Source organism: Molossus molossus, unplaced genomic scaffold (assembly GCF_014108415.1).
Source record: "Molossus molossus isolate mMolMol1 unplaced genomic scaffold, mMolMol1.p scaffold_m16_p_6, whole genome shotgun sequence".
Classification (NCBI taxonomy): domain Eukaryota; kingdom Metazoa; phylum Chordata; class Mammalia; order Chiroptera; family Molossidae; genus Molossus; species Molossus molossus.
The window spans coordinates 51760853-51785814 of record NW_023425399.1 but is presented as its reverse complement, the minus strand read 5'-3'; the positions used below and the strand labels follow the sequence as shown (position 1 = coordinate 51785814).

General features: G+C 41.8%; 1 protein-coding gene across 6 annotated transcripts in view; it reads left to right on the top strand.

Moving 5' to 3' along the window:
• The window catches only part of ABHD12 (abhydrolase domain containing 12, lysophospholipase), a 100177-nt gene that overhangs the window by 42562 nt on the left and 32653 nt on the right, over window positions 1-24962 (top strand). For 5 of the 6 annotated variants that reach the window (XM_036244013.1, XM_036244016.1, XM_036244014.1 and 2 more), the window contains 3 exons: window positions 8021-8145; window positions 21383-21488; window positions 23679-23798. In XM_036244013.1, the coding sequence (XP_036099906.1) occupies window positions 8021-8145; window positions 21383-21488; window positions 23679-23798 (351 nt within the window). Of the gene's footprint in view, window positions 1-5512; window positions 5525-8020; window positions 8146-21382; window positions 21489-23678; window positions 23799-24962 lie in introns of those variants that run through there. The other variant, XM_036244019.1, reaches the window with a different exon arrangement.

Below are 24962 nucleotides of genomic sequence, written 5' to 3'. Positions count from 1 at the left end.
AGTTCAAACCTCTTAGAAAAAGAAGTCTTTATTGTTCAATGCAGTTTATGTTTGAGTATCTCTTTAGACGGCATGGAAAGAAAAGAAAAAGAAATATATGAAAGGGAAAGTAAAGTCAGAGAAGAGAATGGGACAGACTTGTTATTGGGCAGCTTTCTAATTCTGAACTGCCAAAGGGAGTCTGTCTGAACACTGACTAAGAAGATGGAAGGGATGGGCAAAAGCTAAGCAGACCAGACAAGTTCATTTTTTTCTTCTTCTTTTTTAAAATTATTTTTCTTTATTGATTTTTAGAGAGGAAGGGAGAAGGGAGCAGAGAGAGAGAGAGAAACATTGATGAGAGAGAACATTAATTGACCGCCTCCTATATGTCCCCCACTGAGGATTGGGCCCACAACCTGGGCATGTGCCCTGACTGGGAATTGAACTAGCGATCTCTTGGTGCATGAGTCGATAATCACTGAGCCACACCAGCTGGGCCATTTTTTTCTAATACTGTATAACCTTAATTTTTTTTTTCTGAAATACATTCCTGTCTTGAATAGGATTTTGTGGTCTTGGTAGTTTGGCTGCTGGATTTCTGTGGGGTTGCCATGTACCCCAGGCCACTTGAGATCCTGCATGTCTTTGTGAATGATATGATTCAAGAATGTCCTTCTCTTGGACATCAGGAAAGATGGGCTATGTTCATTCAGTTCCACGTGGACAGTATATCTTGTACACAAGCCTCGGTTTTTCATATTTAACATGTAACTTATTTATAACATTTTGGCCTAGAAGGCGTGAGGCCTACCAATTGATGCTGAAAAGCTAGAATGCTTAAAAAACTCTGAGCCATAAATGAGAATGAACTTTAGTGGAAGGACGTGTTCTGATGCCACAGCTGAAATAACTTGGGGGATCCTCCTACTGTGGGCATTGTGAGCCTGTGAGTGCTGCACAGCCTCCTTCCTAGCCCTTCTTGCTCCAGCCTGTTCCTCTCCTGCTTTCCAGACAGCATGCACCCCTGTGTTTGATCTCTGTCCCCTACAGCTGTGAACTGGCACTGCAGGTAGAAACAGCCTTTTGGGCTAGACTCTGTTGGTTTTTGCTTACTTCCAAATGCGATTTCCTGCTTCATTAAACTTATTTGATTTGGGGCCAGAAACTCCTATCCTTTGTTTATTTACTGATGAAAGTACATTAAGTCTTTTTTTTTTTTTTTTTTTAAGAGAGAGAGAAGGAGGGTGGGAGAGGGAAAAGGAGAGGGAGAGGGAAAAGGAGAGAGAGAGAGAAACATCGATTTTGTTGTTCAACTTATTTATACATTCATTGGTTGATTATTGTATGTGCCCTGCCCAGGGATTAAACCCACAACCTTGGCATATCAGGACGACATTCTAATCAACTGAGCTACCTGGCCAGGGCAGTGCTTTAAGTCTTGAAATGAGAAGCCTCAAGTAGTGTCCTTAAAGGATTCATTTGACTACTCTAAGATGGCTTTCTTTGTTCCCAAATTTTCCATCCTTCCCAGGTTTATATAGAGATCAGGCAGGAAGAAGTACAGTGTCCTCAGCACTCTTATCAACCTGTTCCAAATGCCAGGGAAGAGAAAATACTACATGAAACTGAAGTGTGGGTGGTGGCGCATTAATGATCATGGGCATGAACTATTGATTGAGCACAGAACATGATTGGCATTGGGTTTGGCTCTGCAGAGATAGATGGAAAGACCCTGAAGGTGAAGTGGGTGGTGAGTCCTGATATATGCAGGGAGATGCTGGCTGGGCAAATGAGCTGCAGTCTCTAGGCCCAGGACAAATTTAATGTCTACACCTATAACACTTGCTTGTTTCCTCAGCCATCATAAGCTCACAGTTATTTTCCAGCAAGAGCTCCCAGGGTATAAAGAGGATGGATGAAATAGGCTTTGGTTTGGGTGTATTTTCCCCTCTGGACTCTTTATCTGTGTACTTCTGAGTATGTAGAAAGGAGTCACCAGCATGTGTTTTGATAGGGTTTGGAACAAATAGAAAGTAAGGATGTATATTCTATTTATAAATTTGCTTATTTTTTATTTCTACTTTGAGTTCATTTATTTACAGGCACTTGTTAACTCTTTGAGAATTAACTTTAAAGGTATGTTAAACATACCATCTGTTTGCCAGAAAGGAAATGAAGCAGTATCTCACCTTTGTCAACAGCATGTACAGGAATCCCCAGTTTGGAGTATGCTAAAGAAGGAAACTTTATTCAATGCAAAACATTCAACTGTGATACTGCAAGGCTGTGAAAATAGCAGGGCTGTGAGGAGGTGGCCCTGGGGCTAGGCCCTTCTTCAGCTAGGCAACTCTGTTCTAGTCTAGTCTGCACTGGTCTGTTGCTCCATCCTGCTGTAGCCTGGGGAAAAGCAATCTTCAGTCTTTGGTGGAAAAGGAAAGTGTGCTCCCTGAGCATGAGGGGAGCTGGCTTATACAGAGAGAATGCCAGTGGTTCCTGATTGGTCCATCCTCATGCATATGAGAACTCCAAGTCCTCTCAGTTTCATTGATCCAAAAGGCAATGTCCTAATTGGTCAGAATGGAGCTGTTGTGATTGGTCTGTGAACATATCAAGGATACAGCTGCACAGCTTCAATTGTACTGGGAAGCCCCAGTCTTGTTGGTTGAAAGGATTCTAGGAGCTCCTTTAAGGGCTGGCTCAGATGGCAGAAACAGTGCAGGAAGCAGGCAATTAGTTTAGTGCAAGCATCTTTCTAAAGTGCTGTTGTTTGAGAGACCCCAGTTTAGAAATGGCTGCTAGGCTTTTGTTTTTTGTTTTTGTTTTTCCTCAGGCTCCACACCTTTCTGATCCCTAATTTTGTATATTCTTTTTCTAACCCAAAACTTAATCTATTTCTTGCTTTTTCTTGAAGAAACAGTTCTTGTATTTGTTAATCAATTTTGTATTTCTTATGTCCGAACTTTTTATTAATGTGAAAAACAATTTTAAAGAATATTTTTTTAATTTTTTTTTTAGAGAGAAACGTTAATGTGAGAGTGCAACATCAGTTGGCTGCCTCCTGTATGCGCCCCCCCCCCCCCCCACTGGGGATTAAGCCTGCAACCAGACATGTGCCCCAACTGGGAATTGAACTAACAACCTTTTGTTGCATGGGACAACCGGCCAGGACAACATGAAAATATTTTTATCTTGCTGATTATATAAGTGTAATAAAGACTTGTAAAAATATTTTTCTCTGTGTGCCTTTTAAAAAGATTTTCAGACTTGCAGACAAGTTTTATTTCTGATCATATAGCACTGATTGAAATAGAATATAGAGAAATTAAATTTTATTATGGGAACTTATACTCTCAGGTATTAAAAGTTGTGTATTTTGTTATTAAATATGCATATCAAGAGATAACATTAGAAACTGATATCCTATATAAAAAACAAACAAAAAACCTCCCAGGATGAAAGAGAAAGAAACATACCCCAAAGAACTACCCAGGTGTAGTTCTAAAATAGATAACTGCTGCCATCCAGGAGAGAAAAGGGTTCTAGGGAGTACGCTGCTGAAAATACTGTGTTGGTTAGATTACAGAAACCTTGTCCTTTAGTTATGAGAGTCTTGCAGAATTTAAGTATTTACAAGTATAGAACTTTCTGACAAAAATAATGATATAAAATTTCTAATGTAAGATCTTTGGAGTTTTTCCCTTTTTCTTTATTAATTTTGGAAAGAGAAGAATGGAGAGGGAGGGAGAGATAGAAACATCGATGAGAGAGAACATCAATTGACTGCCTCCTACATGCCCCCCACTGGGGATTTGGCCCACAACCTGGGCATGTGTCCTGACTGAGAACGAACTGGCGACTTCTTGGTGCATGGGTCAACACTCAACCACTGAGCCACACTGGCCAGGCAAGAACTTTGGAGTTTTCAAAACTAAATAGTTTTCTCTTGTTCTGTGAATTTCTTAGTATGATATTTACTTTTAGTTTTATCTAAAATTACTAACCACACCCTGGCTCAGTGGTAGAGTGTTGGCCTGTGAACCAGTGAGTCGCGGGTTTGATTCCGACCAAAAGCACCTACCTTGATTGCGGTTCATCCCCGGCCCTGGTCGGGGTCGTGTGGGAGGCAACCAATCGATGTGTCCCTCTCACATTCATGTTTCTCTCTCTCTCCTTCTCTCTCCCTCTCTCTTCCTCCCACTCTTTCTGAAGATAAGTGGAAAAATATCCTTTGGTGAGGATTGAATGGATGAATAAAATTACTAACCACTAATTGCCATTCCTGCATTGTCCTCATCTCCCATCCTGGGCTTCAGGTTTCCTGGGAAGTTCCAAAACAATAGCTCTGGGTAACACCAATTGCCTCTCAAAGCCCTTATCTCTGCTCCACGGAGCTGAAAGCACAATATAGATGCAGATGCCCTTTGCTGCTCTTATTGTCCACTGCCTGAGAGTGTTACATGCTCAATAATGACTGCTGAGTAGACCAGGTGAATGAATGAATGAATGAATGAATGAATGAATGAAAGAAAGTACATTACCAGATGTGCATATTTGTCTTCAACTTTACTGAAGCATTATTTACATAGAGTAAAATTTACCAAGGTATGCAATTGCATAACCACAATCAAGCTAAAAATATTACATCACTGCCTGGCTGTCGTGGCTCAGAGGATTGAGCATCATCCCATGCACCAAGAGGTCACTGGTTCGATTACTGGTCAAGGCACATGCCCAGGTTGCAAGCTTGGTCCCCAGTAGGGGGCGTGCAGGAAGCAACCAATAAAAGTTTCTCTCTTACATCCATGTTTCTCTCTCTCCCTTCCTCTCTCTCTAAAAAAAAAATTAATAAAAACATATTTAAAATAATAATAATAATAGCCCAGCCGGTATGGCCCAGTGGTTGAGCATTGATCCATGCACCAAGAGGTTGCTGGTTCGATTCCTGGTCAGGGCACATGCCCAGATTGTGTGCCCCATCCCCAGTAGGGGGCATGCAGGAAACAGCCAGTAGATGTTCTTTCTCATCAATGTTCTGTTTCTCTCTCCCTGTTCCTTTCTCTCTCTTCTAAAATCAATAAATAAAATTAACTATTTAAAAAATAATAATAAAATAAAATTTATATATATGAGTGTGTGTGTATATTTTATATATATATAATATAAATATATATATTATATCACACTGAAAGTTTCTTGTGCCCCTTGCATCCTCCTCCCTCTATCCCCAGCCCCTGGCAACCACTGTTTTATTTTTCTGTATGTTTAGTTTTGCTTTTTCTAGAATTTTAAGTACATGGATTGTATGATATATAGTCTTTTATATTTGTCTTATATAATTTAGCATAATGCTTTTGAGATTCATCTGTATGTTTTTAAAACCACCTTAATTTTTTTTTTTTATCCTCACCCGAGGACATTTTCCTATTTTTTGTTCAGATAGAGTGGGAAGGAGAGAGAGAGAAAAACATCAATGTGAAAGGGACACATCAAGTGGCTGCCACCTGCACGACCCAACCATGGCCCGGGACAAACTGCAGTCGAGGTATGTGCCCTTAGCGGGAACCAAACCCGGGTCTCTCTGGACCACAGGCCAACGCTCCAACCGCTGAGCCAAACCGGCCAGGGCCACCTTAAATATTTTTTAAACAGTCCAGAAATAAATAGCCCCACTAAGATTTTACTTGTTATGGTAAGTTAGAACAGTGGTTCCCAAGGCTGCTCTAGAGGATCATAGGAAGTCCCCCAAATCATTTCAGTGTCCATAAGTGTCAAAATGATTTTCATAATAACACTAAGATGATATTTGCCTTTTTCACTTTCATTCTCTCATTGAGTACTATTGAGTTTTCCAGATACTACATGATATGTGGTACTGCAGTAAGATTGAATGCAAAAACAGATATGAGAATCCAGTCTGTCTTCTAGTGAGCTATCTTCCTTAAAGAAATTTGTAAAAGTATTAATGCCACTCTTCTTATCAACAGTTTTGTATTGTTGCCCTGGCTGATGTGGCTCAGTTGGTTAGAACATCATCTGTACACTGAATGTTTGTGGGTTCAATTCCCAATCAGGGCACATACCCAGGTTGTAGGTTCGATTCCCAGTCAGGGCACATGTGGGAGGCAACTAATCAATGTTTTACTCTCACATCAGTATTTCTCTCTCTCTCCCTCCCTCTCCCTTTCTCTCTCTTAACTCAATAAAAGCATGTCCTCTGGGGAGGATTTAAAAAAAATAATAATAATATATAAGTTTTTGTATTGGAAAATATAATCACTTTTTACAACCATTGTTAATTATATTAACATGCAATGTGTTGTTTATGTGTATTATATGCATTAATAGATATTTTTTAAATTTCTTTGTTTTAACTTCTCATATGACAAGTAGTTATACATATAAACCATATGAACAGAAGCTCTTTGAGGTCATTAATTTTTTAATTGTGGAGAGGCTCTTAACCTAAGATGTTTGGGAATCTCTGGGCTATAGACATTTTTGAAAGGAATTAGGAACCACATAAGGTTGTCTTGGAGTTTGTTAGAGATTAATCTTGAGACTCTGGGATGACAACCTGGCCTGCAGTGCCTGGAGAAGGAGCCTCCATTGGGTGGTGCCACAGGGGATGAGGGCAGATATGCAGTGATGGCCATAGTCTTGTTCTCAGTCGTCCCCCCCACCCCCCTTCCTCAGGATCTGTTTGGGCAGGCTAATGGGTAACCAACACTTGTGGCTGGTTTGCAGGAGTGTGATCCCAAGGCCCAGAGGCAGGCACTGTCTTCTGACATGAGGTTGCAGCCATGGTCTGATATTAAGTTGGACATTTTCTAAAGATTTGTTATCTGCCCTGGCTAGCATGGCTCAGTTGAGGCATTGTCCCATGCACCGAAAGGTTGCTGGTTTGATTCCTGGTCAGAGCACATGCTTTTTACATTGATGTTTCTCTTTCTCTCCCTCTTTTCCTCTCTTTCTAAAAATCACTAAAAATATTTAAAGATATGATATCTGTGCTGTGTTCTCATCCCAGGGCAAGCAGAGGAAATCATCAGGACTGTTTCTTTGGCTTTAAGGAAAAAAAAATTACAGCCTAGCTGACATGGCTCAGTGGATTAAGCATGATCCCATGGACTGACTGAGAGGTCCCAGTTTGAGTCCCAGTCAGGGTTTATGCCAGGGTTGAAGGCTTAATCCCCAGTAGGTGGCATGCTAGAGATGGCTGATAGATGTATTTCTCTAACATCAATATTTCTATCTCTCTCTCTGCCTTCCCCTCTAAAAACTTAAAAAATTTACAGTAGTGTTCTAAGGTCAAATTAAAAGATTACCTAAGCCTGGCCACTGTGGTTCAATGGATTGAGTATCATCCCATGGACCGAGAAGCCCTACTTTTTTTGTTTTGTTTTGTTTTGGTTTTTGTTTTTTGGTACATGCCCCTAGGGGGAACTGAACCCGGGACTCTCTGGTCCGCAGGGCAACACTCCAACCGCTGAGCCAAACCGGCCAGGGTGAGAGATCCCAGTTTGGTTGCCTATCAGGGCACATGCCCAGGTTTCAGGCTCAATCTGGGGGGCAGCTAATCAATGTTTCTCTCTCACATCGATGTTTCTATCTCTTCCTCTCTAAAAAAATCAATAGAGCCTGGCAAGTGTGGCTCAGTGGTTGAGCGTCGACCCATGCACCAAGAGGTCGCCGTTTTGATTCCCAGTCAGGGAACATGCCCATGTTGTGGGCCCGATCCCCAGTGGGGGGCATGCAGGAGGCAGCCAATCGATATTTTCTCTCATCGATGTTTCTATGTCTCTCACCCCCTCCCTTTCTCTCTCTCTAAAATCAATAAAGAAAAAAAAAATTAATAAACAAAAGACTACCTAAGGTAATTATTTTAACAAAAGTAAGTGGAAGGCTATTCTTATTATTGATAGTATTCTTGTCAGAAAAGATACTTGTGGATCTCAGTTAGTGATTTTGATAATGCTACTAATAAACTAGCAAAATTACACCTACTGCCTTTGACCTGTTCATTGCTTTTCTCTTGCAGGCGAAAGGGCATGTGGTTCCAATTGAGGAAGATACTTCTCTGTGTTTTGGGGTTGTATGTTACCATTCCATTTCTCATCAAACTATGTCCTGGGATACAGGCCAAACTGATTTTCTTAAATTTTGGTAAGTGCCTCGTATCTATGTTTTCTTTAACTTTACTAAGAGTTCATTTTCATGATAGTTTATATACAGGGCAGGGCAAAAAGTATGTTAACAGTTGTTTGTATGAACAGTAATACAATACAAGAATAAACTGCTTCATGTACTCACAACTGTAAACCTACTTTTGCCTCACCTTGTATTTATATATCTACAACCCAGATCAAGAGAAAGAACATTTCTATTAACCAGAAAGTTTCCTTGTGCCCTCTCCCAGTTGAAAGCTATAAGAAGTGCTTTGCTCTCCAGGGCTGGCATTTGTGTACATAGATTACTATTCATGGTAGTGGAGTCTTTCTTTGAGGTAGGTAAAAATGTTGACAACATGAAGAGCCTTCTGAAGCTGTCATGTTGGAGATGTTTCATCACTTGTACAGTCTAGAAAGTTGTTAACTGTCTTTGGAAAAGATGACCACTTAAAATAATAATAATTAGGCCTTTTTTCTTTTAAAAAAATACAGATTTTTTTTTTCACTCAAGAAAGCCTGACATACTTTGGTTTCTTTGGAATTATAAACTGGATTTATAAGTGTTCTAGTCTCCTTAAGTTATCCTGGATTTTGTGTTTTCCAGAGGTGGGTTTTGTTTTTGTGCTATATATTTGCTTTTTTTGCAAGTGGGAGGAGAAAGGTGCAGAAGTATCAAACATATGAAATAGAAGTGCAATGGTTGCTGGGAATAATCTTTTTAAGGAACACCATTTTATACCTACAAGAGGAGGCCAGGAGGGCAGTGAGTATGTATGAGTTTCAAGGATAGAACATGACACTCTGTAAATGATGGCCTTCAAATTGAGTATGGATAGCATTTGAACCAGATGAGGTGGTCTCTGTGCATACTCGTTGGCTGTGTTGGTTTGCAAAGAGTGGATTTTAACTTATGTGTTTGGGAACTAGAGGCTAGGGGAGTTGGGGATGATGCTGTGGAGGCAGCAGGGGAGCAAGCAGAGAGGAGGGAGGTGGAAGAGCCTGAAGACCAGGGGGAGAACAGATAGGAGGTGTTGAGATAGTCTATGTGTGACTGGCCTGGTCCATGCTAGGAGAAGGGGTAGGTGTCACTGGGGTTGGGTGTGTGCTAGGGCTCCAGAACCCCTTGCTCAGACTCTGAAAATGATCAGACAAGGCAAAGTGAAACTGGTCAATCTTGCCAAAAACTGCCCATTCTTGAGGAAATCTGAAATAGGGTACTACAGCATGTTGGCCAAGACTACCATCACTACCGTAGCAATGATATTGAGTTGGCCACAGGGAGTGGAAAATACTGCAGAGTATGTACATTGGCTATTAATCATCCAGGTGATTCTGATATCATTAGAAGCTGCCAGAACAGACTGGTGAAAAGTAAATTATGAGAAATTTTTTTTTAATAAAACTAGCCAGACCTTGTTTAAAAAAAATTTTTTTAACTGTAAAATACAGGCAGTATACTAAGAGGCATTTGACTTTTCTAACAGAAACATAGCAGAACTTCTAGGAATTTATCTTCTCTAAGTTTTTGTCACTTGAGAAGCTCAAATTTAAAAGGAACTAACAACATACTAAAGTCAAGGGAGTTTTGTTTTTCTAATTTTAATGTCCCTTAAATATCTACATTCTGTCCAGCACAGAACAGAATTTGAGTTTACATATAAACAGATTTCCTGATGGCAGACCTTAGAGTTGACCTTGTACGTTTTTCCGACTTTTCTGACCTGCGGGTACCTTGGGCTGGTGCCTTTCTGGCAGTGGGTACATGTGGCATGCCCTGGGTCCTACCATACAATGGGGTCTCAACAAATAATTGAATTGAATTGATTTTCTTCAGATTATGTGTTTGGGCTACTTTAGACAGAGCCCTCAGATTTTGCTGTGTTGGTTTCCTAAAGAAAATGCAGAACGTTCTACGGGAGCAGAACTTGGGGTTCTCCTATTCCAGCCCCCATGGAACAGAAGATGAGGCTTGGGCCATTGAGGCTGCCCTGTTCCCACCTAGGGAGATGCCTGTCCCTAACTCTTCTACATGTCTGCTGCATGGGAACAAGATTATCAAGTGTGTTTATAAAGGAAATTTTTAGTTAGTTGTCTGTGCCCACTTCCCCTGCAGAGGAGGTGGGTGTCTCCAACACTGCCCTGTAGTGACTTGGCAGTTTTACCTTGTGCTGCTAGTGTGGTACCTCCATTCTTGTCTCCCTAAAATGTGAATCATGAGCCTGTGGGTTTCCACTTGGATATCAAAGGAAGTATAACAATCTTTTGGGCCTCAAAATATAATAAAGAATGTATTTTTAAGTTCACAGTAAACTATTTGAAACCAAATTGATAAGTCAGATAAATAAGCTTTAGAAGAAACTTAGTACTTATGATTTAATGCATTATTCTTTAAATATATTTTCACATGCAAAAACTATATTAACATTCTAAAACCAAAAAAAAAAAGATTAACTGAAAATTTCTGAAGAGCAGTGAAGAAGAAAATTAAAATTACTCTGAGAAAATTGTTAACATTGTCATTTATTTCCTGCTGGCCTCTTGTCTGTATAACACATAATCATAAATGTTTGTGCTTCTCAATACTCACAACAATTCTTTTGCCCTTGGATCTAGAACTGTCTCCTGGCAAAAAGGAATGTTTTGGTTCAGAGGCCTGCATAGCACTGTTCTCTGCACATCACCTTGGGCCTTTTTTGAAAATAGGTTAAACATATGAATTATGTATTTTTAAAAAATTATTTTTTGTTAATTCTCAACCGAGGATATTTTTCCCATTGATTTTTAGAGAGAGTGGAAGGGATGGATCGGGAGGGGAGGAGAGAGAATCATCAACGTGAGAGAGACACATCAGTTGGTTGCCTCCCGCACTCACCCCAACTGGGACCAGGGATCAAACCTACAACCCCCCCAGGTACATGCCCTTGACCAAGAGTCAGACTCACAACCCAGTGTTGCACGGGCTGGCACTCTAACCAGTGAGCCATACCGGCCAGGGTGAATTATGAATTTGTTCTTAAAGCAAAAGACCAGCCAACTTTCTTCAGTACTCACCAGGACAACAGTCCTTAATCCTTCTCTTTTTGCTTCCCTGTAGCAGTCCCTGTTAACCTCTGATAGGTTTCTTTTCTATTCTTTTCTTCGTATGGAAGCCCCTAGAGCCTGCATCATGGAGTTGGAATTTGATAAAACCCAGAGGGCCCTCCTAGCTCTCCCTTTGTTGGCTCTACATGTCATCCAGTGTTTTAGGGTTGCTCTTTGCTCAGTAACTGGGTTGAACTGTAGCCTCAGTCTTTAAAATCTTCAGGCAGTCAAAAATGTCCTTTGCAGCTAAATAGTTTCAGCCTCTTACCCTATCAAATATTTTCCAGATTAGTTTTTAAAAAAGGAAGACAGATTAAGTTTTGTTCCCTGAGAACCATTTGTGCAAGATCCTTTCTAAATAATGCTTCATGATGATTGTGGTTGCTGGTTAATGGTAAATGTGGCCAGAGAAGCCATCAACAAATCATCAAATAATAAGTGCTGGCGAGGGTGTGGAGAAAAGGGGACTTTAGTACACTGCTGGTGGGAATGCAGACTGGTGCAGCCACTGTGGAAAACACTATGGTGGTACCTCAAAAAGTTAAAAATTGAACTGCCATTTGGCCCAGTGATCCCACTTCTAGGAATATACCCTAAGAAGCCTGAAACACCAATCAGAAAGAATATATGTACCCCTATGTTCATAGCAGCACTATTTACAGTAGCTAAGATCTGGAAACAACTCAAGTGTCCATCAGTAGATGAGTGGATTAAAAAGCTGTGGTACAGCCCAGGCCGGTTTGGCTCAGCAGTTAGAGCGTCGGCCTGCGGTCCTGAGAGACTCGGGTTCGGTTCCCGCTAAGGGCGCGTACCTCGGTTGCAGTTTGTCCCCGGCCCTGGTCGGTTGTGCGGGTGGCAGCCACTCAATGTGTTCCTTTCACATCGATGTTTCTCTCTCTCTCTGTTCCTCTCTCTCCCTCCCACTCTACCTGAACAAAAAATGGAAAAATGTCCTCGGGTGAGGATAAAAAAAAAAAAAAAAAAAAAAGCTGTGGTACATATACACAATGGAGTGCTATGCATCTGTAAGAAAGAAAGATCTCTTATCCTTTGAGACGACTTGGAGGGACTTGGAGAGTATTATGCTAAGCGAAACAAGCCAAGCAGAGAAAGACAAATATCACATGATCTCACTTATTTGTGGGATATAATGAACAAAACAAACTGATGAACAAAATAGACCCAGAGACATAGAAGTGTAGGGTACAGACTGACAAACCTCGGGGGGGGGGGGGGGGCGGGGATAAACCACAGAATTTACATGCATGTATGCATAACCAATGGACATAGACAACAAAGCTGGGGACGGGGTAGGGGGCTGGGGATAGGGAGGAGGGTGTCAATGGATGGAAAAGGAGAATCATCTGTAACAACAACAACAAAAAAATGTGGCCAGAGAGTAGATAATGCAAAACAGGAAGGAAGAAAAGCTAGAGACCTGGGTCCCAGCGGCTGGATGGCCTTGCTGAATCACTGGCGCAGGGGCCTGTATATTGGGTTACTGGGCCATGCAGTCAAGCTCTGTGTGATGTGGAACTTGTAACTCAATGGGCTGCCTTGCATGGAGGCCATGTGCTCTGTCCCTGCTTCAACCCTGTTTATAATGCAGGGGCCTGGAGGGTGGGCTCCAGCCAGAATCTCAGAGTCAGTGGGACCAGTGTATATGATCACACAGGAGGTCGGTGGACCCTGGGCCCACCTGTTACTGGCCAGCAGGAGTGAGCTGTGTTCCCACCCAGGCAGATCCCATGACCCTTCTCAGGCTAGCCCTGATCTCCTGTACCCCTTAACTCCATTCCTTTGCTTTGTGGCATTTCTGCTTGCTTAGACAAGTAGTGGCAAGGTGGTTCCTCTGGCCACTGCTCTGTAGGGCTGTCTGACCGCCCAGGAGTGACCAGGGGCCTCCCGTTAGTTGGAGGGAAGATACATGGACAGCATCTGCTGGACTTGGTGCATTCACTGACTCCCTTTTCATGATTCTTTCTAAAACACAAAAGTGAACTGGAAAACAAGCTTTGTGGAATGAGTCTGTTCTAGAATAGAATCTGATTCCTCAGTTCCTAAATTTCTGGAATTTGGATACTTTCGGGATTAGCTGCTAGTCGTCATAAATACTTTTCAGGGGGTGGTCTTCTGAGCTCTGGGGTAGTGTGTACATAACTTGGCTGCCTTCTCTCCAGACACAGAACCATTCAAGGCCTGGAAACTGAACCAGCAGAAACCAAGTGCCCTCAGTCCTTGATGACACCCATTTTATGTTTGGCAATGGGGCTGGAGGTATGTAATTCCAGCCTTGGGAGCAGAATTAATTAAATGAGTCTGGCTATGGGATTGACAGTGGGCAGTAGTTATGGATATTCAGAGTTTTATTCAGGAAGTCATTTCACCTTACACTTGTCAGATGAGGAGCTGTCATATCCAGCTGCAGCCTTCAGTTTCCACAGCATAGAACAAAGTCACAGAATGGGAACTGCAGGAGTAGGTGCCTGCATCTGAAACAGCACGCAAAACACAAGTCCTTCCCAGGCCTTCTCTCTGGTCAGGAGCCGTCTCTGAGTCCTATTTCCAGAGTAAAATCTGAACTCCATAGCATGGCTGCATTTGTTCCCAGGTTGTGTAACAAATACCACAAACTGGTAGGTGCGCTTAAAACAACAGAAATTTACTCTCTCCCAGTTCTGGAGGCTAGAAGTCTGAAAGCAAGGCATCAACAGTGTCATGCACCCTGACTGTAGGTGGAATCCTTCTTTGCCTCTTCCCAGCTTCTGGTGGTGGCCAGCAATCCATGGTGTTTCTTAGTTTGTAGCTGCACCACTCCAGTCTTGGCCTCTATTGTCACATAGCTACCTTCTCCCTGAATCTTCACATTGTCTTTTTCTGTCCTGGTCTCTCTCTGTGTCTCAATTCTCCCCTTTGATAATGACAGCAGTTACGTTGGATTGGGATCTAACTAATAAGCTTGACTACCTCTGTAAAGACCTTATTTCCAAATAATGTCACATTCTGAGCACTTCAGTGTATCCTTTTTTGGGGGTGAGGCACAAATCAACCCCTAACAGGGTACTTGGGGTTAATAAGGATGAGAACCAGTTTACCTTTTCTGTACTGTTAGTCAAGAGTGTGGGTCATGGAGTCCGGCTGCCAGGATGCCAATCCTAGTTCTGTCCCACATGAGCTGGTGACAACAGCTATGAAATACCAGTACTACAAGCCTGTCTCAAGATGGTGTGTAGATTACAAGTGGTGCTGTGGTGAGAGTATGAACAACATAGTGCTGGTATGGTAAAAGCACCCGGAAATGTGATGCCACCTCCTTTGATTACCATTTTTCTTTTGAGATTAAGTGTATCCTGGACTCCAACCAGAGAGGAAGATCGACCCTATAGCCCAGGTATGTGCCCTTGACTAGGAATCAAATCTGCAACCCTTGGGGCTGCAGGCAGACACTCTAACTGCTGAGCCAAACCGGCCAGGGCAAGAGGCAATTTATTAAAAGCCAAAAAAAAAATATTAATTCTAGATCAAAGACCAAACTGTGGATAGATTCCAAAATGGCGACAGTGAATGAAAGCTACACAGACCATCTTCCAGGACCAAACTGGAATTACAATGAAAATAAAGACAAATTGTCAAGAAAAAGCAACAGAAAAGCAGCTTGGAGGACCATATAAGGAGGGACACTGACTCAATCCTGGTAGGCTTGTGGAAATGCTGGAGGGGAGCTGGGAGCCCATGGTGGGCAGCGGCCTTAGCTGTGAACAGCACCCTCGGGTTAAACTCCCAAGTGGCTCCACAGTGCAGAGCCAGTACAGAGGCTAAAATAGCCACAGCCACTTACCTTGGGCTCCAGCAGAGGGAGGGAAGACTGGAACTGTGTCGGGATACTCGGGATTTGGAGAGTGCTCAGAGCTTTTACTGAGTTGCAGCCACGAAGGACAATGGTCATCTTACTCCTTCCCAGGGCTCTGGGGAGAGGCAGCGGTCCCTCCCTCAGAGATTAAACCCCACCAGGTGGCCATTGAAATGCTAATTGAGGTCCAGTAACAACCAGTATCTGCCCCACCCTGGGGAAATCCCCTTATGCTGAGCACCTGAGGGAGTTTTTCATTCAACTGAGCAGCCAAGCCTCTCCAGCTAACCCCTACTGAGAACCCCCAGGCTAAAAGCTGGAGGATAATTGTACCATCCCTGGGCTAGCAACTCTAACCAGGAAAGTAAGACTTGACAGTGGTGGTTAACTTGGGTCCTCCCTGGCTCATCTAAACCCAGGAGAGAGAGCCACAAACAACAGAACACAGACACCCACAGTGAAAAGTTGGCAGGTTCCAAAGCCCACTGTGATAGCCAAAATGGTGAAACACAGAAACAAAAGCCAAATGAAAGAACAAGAGACCTCTACCGAAGATGAGAAAATGAGGTGCTGTTAAGCGAGTTAACAGAACTAGAATTCAGAGCCATGATCTTGAGGAAGCTCAACAGCACAAGTAAGGACATGAGCACCATGAGTAAAGACATAGAAATGTTGAAAATCAACCAGTTGGAAATTAAAAACCACCAAGAATAAATGAACAATGACATAGCAGAAATAAAGAACACATTGGAAGGTCTAAATAGCAGAGTAGAGGAAGCCAAGGATGGGAACAGTGAATTAGAAGACAGGGTAAAAAAAAATCAACCAATCAAAAAACCAAAAGGAAAAAACAATGAAAAAAAAAAACAGGAAAACAGCTTAAGAGAACTGTTGGACAACTGGAAACGTAATAACATTTGCATCATACGAGTCGCCGAAGAAGAAGAAAATGAGCAAGGGATAGAGAATATATTTGAAGAAATAGTGACAGAAAACTTCCCTAATTTGGTGAATGAAGAAAGCATTCAATTTCAAGAAGCACAGAGAGCCCCAAGTAAGAAGAACCCAAACAGGCCCACACCAAGACACATAGTAATCAAAATGCCAAAAATTAAAGACAAAGAGAATCCTAAAGGCAGCAAGAGATAAGTAACAGATTACCTACAAAGGAAGTCCCATAAGGCTCTCAGCTGACTTCTCAACAGAAACACTACAGGCCAGAAGGGAATGGCATGAGGTAATCAAGGTCATGAAAAACAAGGATCTGAATCCAAGACTACTCTACCCGGCAAGGCTATCATTCAAAATAGAAGGTCAAATAAAGAGCTTCCCAGACAAAAAAAGGCTAAAGGGAATACATTAGCACCAAACCAGCACTCCAAGAAATGTTAAAAGGACTGCTGTAATTAGCCGGAGAAATAGTAAGAAAAATATAACCACACTAAACAAAAATGGTAATAAATAAGTACATATCAATAATCACCTTATATGTAAATGGATTGAATGTTCCCATAAAAAGACACAGAGTAGCTGATTGGATAAGAAAGCATGACTCATCTATATGTTGTTTACAAGAATTTCACCTCACAAGAAAAGATTCAAGTAGGTTGAAAGTGAAGGGATGGAAAAAAATCTTCCAAGCAAACCGAAAGGAAAAAAAAGCTAGGGTAGCAATACTCATATCTGATGAAATAGATTTCAAAGTGAAGGCCATTACTAGAGACAAAGAAGGCCACTACATAATATTTAAAGGATCTATCCAACAGGAAGATATAACCTTGATAAACATATATGCACCCAGTATAGGAGCACCAAAATATATTAGAAATCTTCTGGAACACTTCAAAGGCGAAATCGATAGCGATACAATCATAGTAGGGGACTTCAACACCCCACTGACATCACTGGATAGATCTTCTAGACGAAAAGTTAGCAAGGAAACAGAAGCTCTAATTGAACCACTAGACCAAATGGATTTAATAGATGTCTACAGAGAAGTACACCCCAAAACTGCAGAATTCACATTCTTCTCAAGTGCACATGAGACATTCTCAAAGATAGACCACATGTTAGGACACAAACTAAGTCTTCTACAAGTTCAAGAAGATTGAAATCATATCTAGCATCTTCTCAGATCACAATGGTCTGCAACTGGAAATCAATTGCAACAAGAACATGCAGACATTTGAACATGAAACTAAATAGCATTTTATTAAACAATGAATGGGTTACCGAGGAGATCAAGGAAGAAATTAAAAACTTCCTGGAAACCAATGAAAATGAACACACAACAACACAAAATCTATGGGATGCAGCAAAAGCATTTCTAAGAGAGAAGTTCATAGCACTACAGGCTTACCTCAAAAAACAAGAAAAATCTCTAATAGACTATTTAACCCCACAACTCAAAGAACTAGAAAGCAAACAGAAAGAAAACCCCAGAGCAAGTAGAAGGAAGGAACTAGTAAAGATCAGAGGAGAAATAAATGACATAGAGTCCAAAAAAAAACAAAGGATCAATGAAACAAAGAGCTGCTTTTTCTAAAGGATAAACAAGATTGATGGACCCTTAGCTAGACTCACCAAGAAACAAAGAGAGAGAACCCAAATACACAAAATCAGAAATGAAAGAGGAGAAGTAACAACTGACACCACAGAAATACAAAAGATCGTTAACAACTACTGTGAACAATTATATGGCAATAAATTTGACAATCTAAGCGAAATGGACTAATTTATAATATCACATAATCTCCCAAAACTGAACCAGGAAGAGATAGAAAACTTGAACAGACCAATAACAACTAAGGAAACTGAAGATGTAATCAAGACTCTCATAGCAAACAAAAGCCCAGGCCCAGATGGCTTCACGGGCGAGTTTTAACGAACATTTAAAATAGAACTAACACCCATTCTCCTCAAACTATTTCAAAAAACTCAAGAAGAGGGAAGACTTCCAAACTCATTTTATGAAGCCAGCATAATTCTAATTCCAAAACCAGAAAAAGACATTACATAGAAAGAAAACTACAGGCCAATATCCCTGATGAACATATTTGCCAAAATCCTGAACAAAGTACTACCAAATCGGATCCAGCAATACTTCAAAAAAATTATTCACCATGACCAAGTGGGATTCATCCCAGGGATGCAAGGCTGGTATAATATTTGCAAATCAATTAAATGTGATACACCACATAAATAAAATAAAGAATAGAAACCACATGATCATATCAATAGATGCCGAAAAAGCCTTTGACAAAATCTAGCATCCATTCTATTAAAAACACTCAGCAATGTGGCAATAGAGGGATCAGATCTTGACATAATAAAGGCCAGATATGAAAGACCTACAGCCAACATCATACTCAAGGGGGAAAAACTAAAATCATTTCTCTTAAGAACAGGAACAAGACAAGGATGCCCACTTTCGCCATTCTTATTTAATATAGTAGTGGAAGTCTTAGCCACAGCAATCAGACAGGAAGACAAAATAAAAGGGATCCAAATTGGAAAGGAGGAAGTGAATCTCATTATTCACAGATGACATGATACTATACGTAGAAAACCCCAAAGATTCCATCAAAAATTTACTAGTCTTAATAAATGAATTTGGCAAAGTAGCAGGATACAAAGTTAACGTCAATAAATCAATGGCATTCTTATACACCAATGATGAACTCACAGAGAAGCTACGAAAACAATCCCATTTACCATTGCGGCAAAAAAATTAAGATACCTAAGAATAAACTTAACCAAAGAAATAAAGGACCTATTCGCAGAAAACTACAGGTCTTTAAAAAAACAAATAGAGAAAGATATAAAAAAGTCGAAGCACATACCCTTATGAATAATTGCCAATGATACATCAGACACTCAATATATATAGAGTGCTCATACAACTCAACATAAGGAAGACAAAGAACCCAATTAAAACATGGGCACAGGAACTAAATAGATACCTCTCCAAACAGGACATACAAATGGCTAAGAGACATATAAAGAAATGCTCAACATCACTAATCATCAGAGAGATGCAAATTAAAACAACAATGAGGTATCCCCTCACACCTGTCAGAATGGTCGCCATCAACAAATCATCAAACAACAAGTTTGGCGAGTGTGTGGAGAAAAGGGGACTCTAGTACACTGCTGGTGGGAATGCAGACTGTTCGTGAAGCCACTATGGAAAACAATATGGTGTTACCTCAAAAAATTAAAAATTAAACTTCCATTTAACCCAGTGATCCCACTTCTAGGAATATACCCTAAGAAACCTGAAACACCAAACAGAAAGAATATATGTACCCCTATGTTTGTAGCACTATTTACAATAGCTAAGATCTGGAAACAGCCCAAATGTCCATCAGTAGATGAATGGATACAAAAGCTGTTATACATATACACAATGAAGTACTTTGCAGCTTTACAAAAGAAAGATTTCTTATCCTTTGAGACGACATGGAGGGACCTGGAAAGTGTCATCCTAAGCGAAACAAGCCAAACAGAAAGACAAGTATCATATGATCTCACTTATATGTCGAATATAATGAACATAACATTCTGAGGAATGGGGTAGTCCCAGCGACGTGGAAGTGGGGTACAGACTGAGAATCCCCAAAAGAGGGGGTGGTGGGGGAGAGAGAGAAACCACAGAACTTATATTCATGTACGCATGAACCATGGACATGGACAACAAAGCTGGGAACAGGGCAGGGATGGGGAGTGAGGAGGGAATCAGTTGGGGGGGGAAAGGAGAAACATCTGTAACAAAAATAAATTAATTAATTCAAGAAAAAAAAAGTGTATCCTGTTTGGAGAAGAGATAAAGAAGCTAGAGGTACAAAAAGCAGCCCTGGTGGGTGGATTTGTCTCCCTACATGGTCTGAAACATTTGCTCAGGGTATTTCTGAGGAAAGAGCATGTGTGTTTCCTCATAACCTTTGGAGTTGGATACTTCAGTTCTTCAGCAATTGTGTATTCAGCTTCAGTGACTGACATTTTAGATGTGCAGGTTATGTAGTGGGAGAGCATTCAGGCAAAGCAGACAGCAAGGGCAAAAGCCCTGGAGTAGGAAGTTGATGAGTATAGCTCAGGAAGGGGATAGGGGTAGCAGATGAGCACATTTGGCTTTAATATACCACATAAAGTGTGAAGTTATTTAATGAAACTACTCTCTACACCAAAGAAAACTAAAGATGTATACAGCTTTCTTACAGAATATGGGATCAGCTAGAAATCAGGACCATACTATTGTTTGTCATGACTCCCTTTAGGAGGTGCCATTTTCTAGTGAGTAAATTCTACCTCAGTGTTTTGGTTTGGGTTTTTTATTTTTAGTTTTTTACTTTTCAACTGAATATATCTTCAAATATGTTCACCAAAAATCAATAAAAGTACAACGATATATAAGGGGAAAATTAAGTATCACACACACACTTTGTTAACAGCCTGGCATTGTTTTCTATATTTCTTTCCAGCCACACATGGATGTTGTTGATGTTGTTTGCTTCTTTTTATAGTAACATTGTGGGATTTTGCAGTACACACTGTGATCTTATTGCTTTTTTCTTGCTCTTCTTACTCATCTGTAATTATCTAGTCAGTTGATCTGATGAATCTCTAATAGGCCCAGGATTTTCCATAGTGTGGGTGCACCACAGAATCCTGCCCTATTGGCAGATTACTTGTTACATTTAGGGCTCCTGCTCTATTGCCCACTTGATAGCACTCAACTCTGGATGGGTTCTGTGAATTCATCCAGTTTCCTGCACCCACACTTCATCTTCTGCCATCCTTTCTGTGTTAAGTGACAGCACTAGAAACTTCAAAATCCCATTTAACTGGCACATACCTGCATTCAGTTGGTTGAGTCCTGTGGCCCCAACTCCAGAACACTGTCTGTCACCTTTCCCACTATCCTTCCCACCAACTGCCTGGCTCCACTCCAGCCTTTAGTTGCAGCTTACCTGAGCTGCTTCCAGAGGCCTCACTGGCCTCCTTGTCTCCAGCCTCTCTAATGGCCAGGCTGACCCTCAGGTCTCTTAGAGATCTTTCCTTCCTCAGTTGTATCTTCTCACACCTTAAACAATCTTCAGCGTGTCCATCTCTAATCAAACCTCGCCCTTGCTGGGTTTCTGAAGATTCACCCACAGTGTCTCAGAGTTTTGTATTGGAAAAGACTTAGCACCTTTTTCTGAGAGCTTCACCTCTGCTGAGTGTGTGTGTGTGTGTGTGTGTGTGTGTGTGTGTGTGTGTCCACCCTCACTAATCATGGTTTTCATCTCTTTGTCCCCCACAGTGAGGGTTCCCTATTTCATTGACTTGAAAAAACCACAGGATCAAGGTTTGAATCACACCTGTAATTACTACCTCCAACCAGAGGAAGACGTGACCATTGGAGTCTGGTGAGTGTTCGTCCAAGTGGCTATAGGATTGAGGCACCCACTCTGTGGACTCTCCAGGAGACAGGAAGGGCCCTGTGCAATGTGGCCAGTGTCGTCCTTAACAGCAGTCTCTAAAACTGTTGCATGTCCATTTTTATTTTTACCCACTTTATTTCCAAAGCAAAGAGCTCTGCTAAATTTGATCCTAATGGAGCACAATGCGATGGCACCAAACTATTCTGAGGTTTTGAAACAGTTTTGTGAACCAGATTGCTTTTTGTAGAGAGCCTCATTTCCAGGGGAAAAGAAAGTGCTAGAAACAAAGAGAATATAAGCACAAAATTGTGATTATAGGTCTGAGATGTATCATTTCTTTTCAGAGAAAGGAATATCTAGATACTGAAAACGGCTTGATTTCTTTTTACATGCAGCACTTTAGCAGTTGGTAATGATGGTATTTACTATCTTTTTAGTATTTACTTTTTGTAACCATACATTTGAATTGGACTTAAGCTCTGTGACTTCTTTGTCTTTAGAATATGTTTTAATTTTGTTTTTTTTCTGTGAACAGGTGGGTGTTTTCGAACAACTAAATTAAAATTGACTGACTTTTCTGGTGTTTTCTTATTTTTTTCTCAGAATCACTGAATCACTGTCCCTTAGTCTAGCTGGGGTGTTTTTTAGTAGCCATAACGTCTCTCTCTGCTTTCTCAGAAAACCACTGTGTATGTGAGAAGCTTTTAAATGAAATGCTGTGAATAGCTTCCCAGTGGGAATTACAAGAAAGTTCAGACATTTCTAATAATGGTCCTGAGTAAAGAACATAGAATGAGAAGGAAGATTGTTGTTCTCAGGAGTCAGTGCTAGGACTATAGAGTCATTTGTCGTTTTCAATTTGATTTAATCTAGCATTTACTGACCAACGTATATACTCTGTTTTAACATCTAGATTTGTTTGGTGGGAATTGGTTAGCACTCCTACTGGTTAATTGGGGGTTTGTGCTTTGAAGACATGGGGTTTAGTCAGGACTTCTTCCTCCTGTTGCAGAGGGGGTTTTGTGGTGCTGATATGTAGGCTGAGAGCTTTCATAGCAGTTACCCAACAGTTGTATTTAGTGACAACAATGGTGAGTTTCTAGGTAGTGACTGCCAGTCTGTGTGCTGGTGAGCATCTGTTGCCTGCCCAGGTCTGTGTCTTGTGCTGTTGGGAGGGCAGTGTGGGCCTTTGGACAGCAGTAGGCCCCATTTACCAACTGCCCTCATCAGGCACCTCATCAGATCCTCCTACTAACAAAGACTTGGAGGAAAGCTGAGCATGTGCTTGGCCATCAGCGCAATCTCAACTGCCTGTCTGTGAGCATAATTGTCTACCTGACAGGAAGGAGGCAAGCCTCAGGAATAGATCCCCTTTTCTCTGGCTGGGAGCTTCCTGGGCCTTTGTCAAGAGCCTCAAGTTTGGGGTATGGCTTGAGTTAAGATTAACGGGAGCATCGCTTTGAAGGAGGGTTTGGCCAGATAGATTGGGTCTCCAAGAGCCTGGCCAAGTATGGAATAAGTTGGCTGACTGTAAGCTCACCCACATGATGGGGCAGCCTGCAGTGCCTCCTCCTGTAGACATGGGTGTGCTCTAAGACAGTTTGCAAGTAGACTCTAGAATGTGCCGTACTTTAGACATGGTACTTTAAGGATGTCCAGGTTTCTAGTGCAGCTCAAAAGATCACTGTTGCTGAATTAGCACATGACAACGTACTACCTTAAGTACACTGTGAGTTAAATTGTGTACAAATTAAAAATATGTATATATATTAGGGAAATGCTATTGTTCAGCTAATATTTATTAAGTGCTGATTCTGTGCTAGTCCCAGGTGGAGACCTGGTGACCCATCCAGGTGTGATCTTTACTCACAGAGCTTCCAGTTCCTCCTGGAAAAATTGCTGGCCCCACACTCCTGGTATCTGCTATCAGTGTGAGCCTCTGTGGCCCAGCAGAGGTCCATTTGCAAGTTAGAAAATCTACTTAAGCAGTCAAAAGCTATCCCTACACCTTGGAACTCCGAGTTCAGTATTTATTTATTCTGGTGAAAGAAACAGTTTGCCTCTTCTGCCCACCCATTCCCTTCTGTCTGCTCAGTTGTGACTTTATCTCCACAGTTGTTCCTTCAACAGTCATCATCATTTGATCCTGCTGTTCCCCTCTGCTTCTGTTTCCAGGCACACTGTTCCCACTGTCTGGTGGAAGACTGCCCAAGGGAAGGACCAGATGTGGTACGAGGATGCCTTGGCTTCCAGTTACCCTATCATTTTGTACCTGCATGGGAATGCAGGCACCCGGTGAGGAAGAAGAGCCCTCACATGTGTCCTCCCTACAGTGCTGGTTCCTTTGTGGGTGGGAGTGTCCTGTCCCGTTTGGGTTTACTGACCCACTATGATGAGGGAGCAGACACATGTGGGAACACAGGAAAAGACAGAGTTCTTATGGGGTTTGCCAGAGAAAGGGGAGGGTCCAGGTGAAACTTACATGAAGCAGTGTTGCCACAGGGGCTGTGTGCAAAGTGGGCCAGGCCCTATTTTCTTGGGAATCACCATGTTAAGCAGATATGGGAAGTTCTATCCAGAAACCCATTATCTGAAACTCACAGCGACTGGGGTGCATCTCTGTCAGAGTGACCCAGACCTCCTTTTTGCTAATGAAATTTAAACGGCAAACTGTCTGAGGGCCTGTTGTTTAGGGGACAAGTCTTCTCAGGGAATAAGGAAGCAATGATTCCTCAGAGGGATAAGGAGGGGCCATGTGACTCTTCAGGATCACAGTATGCCCTGAGGAAAGTTGTCCTATTCAATAGCAGCATCTGTCAGCCCTGTCTGAATAGTAGGCAGGTTAGTAGTTTCTTGCTGGCGGGTATGCCCTGCTGGAGGAAGAGGAACACTTCTGAAAAGAAGCAGGGGTGACACTGAAGGATGGATAGCCGAAGATAGAGGGAGTCCAGCAAAGAGACCCCAGCTGAGCATGCATACACGAGTTCATCCTCTGGGGTGGCCCTACCATGCTGCCGGATCAGGGTGACTTTTGTGAATTCTCTGCTCCCAGCTGTAAGCCAGCAATGCCAGTCCTGCTGGACCAGTGATGAAACTCAGTGGGTGTAGGGCACATAAAACCCTTGTGTAGGTTTATCTCAGGTACTTTTCAAGTTATGTTGATGTCACGTTCTTCAGACTAGCTGGAATTGGAGCTGCCACCACCCTTGGTTTAAAGAGGGCTTCTTCCACCTCATGTGTTCAGCCTTACTCGGAAGAGTCTCTATGAGAGAGCTGAGGGGGGGGAGGTGTTCATTTTCTGAACAAAGCACTGCCTGAATCCCTTGAGATGGGTCACTGTTGCTGCAGCTGCCTTAGGTCATATGAGAGCCAGCAAGGAGGTGGCAGGAGGCAGGGCCACCACCTAGCACCTTGGCCATAGTGGTGGGCTGGGGTATGATCATTTTATAGGCAGAACTA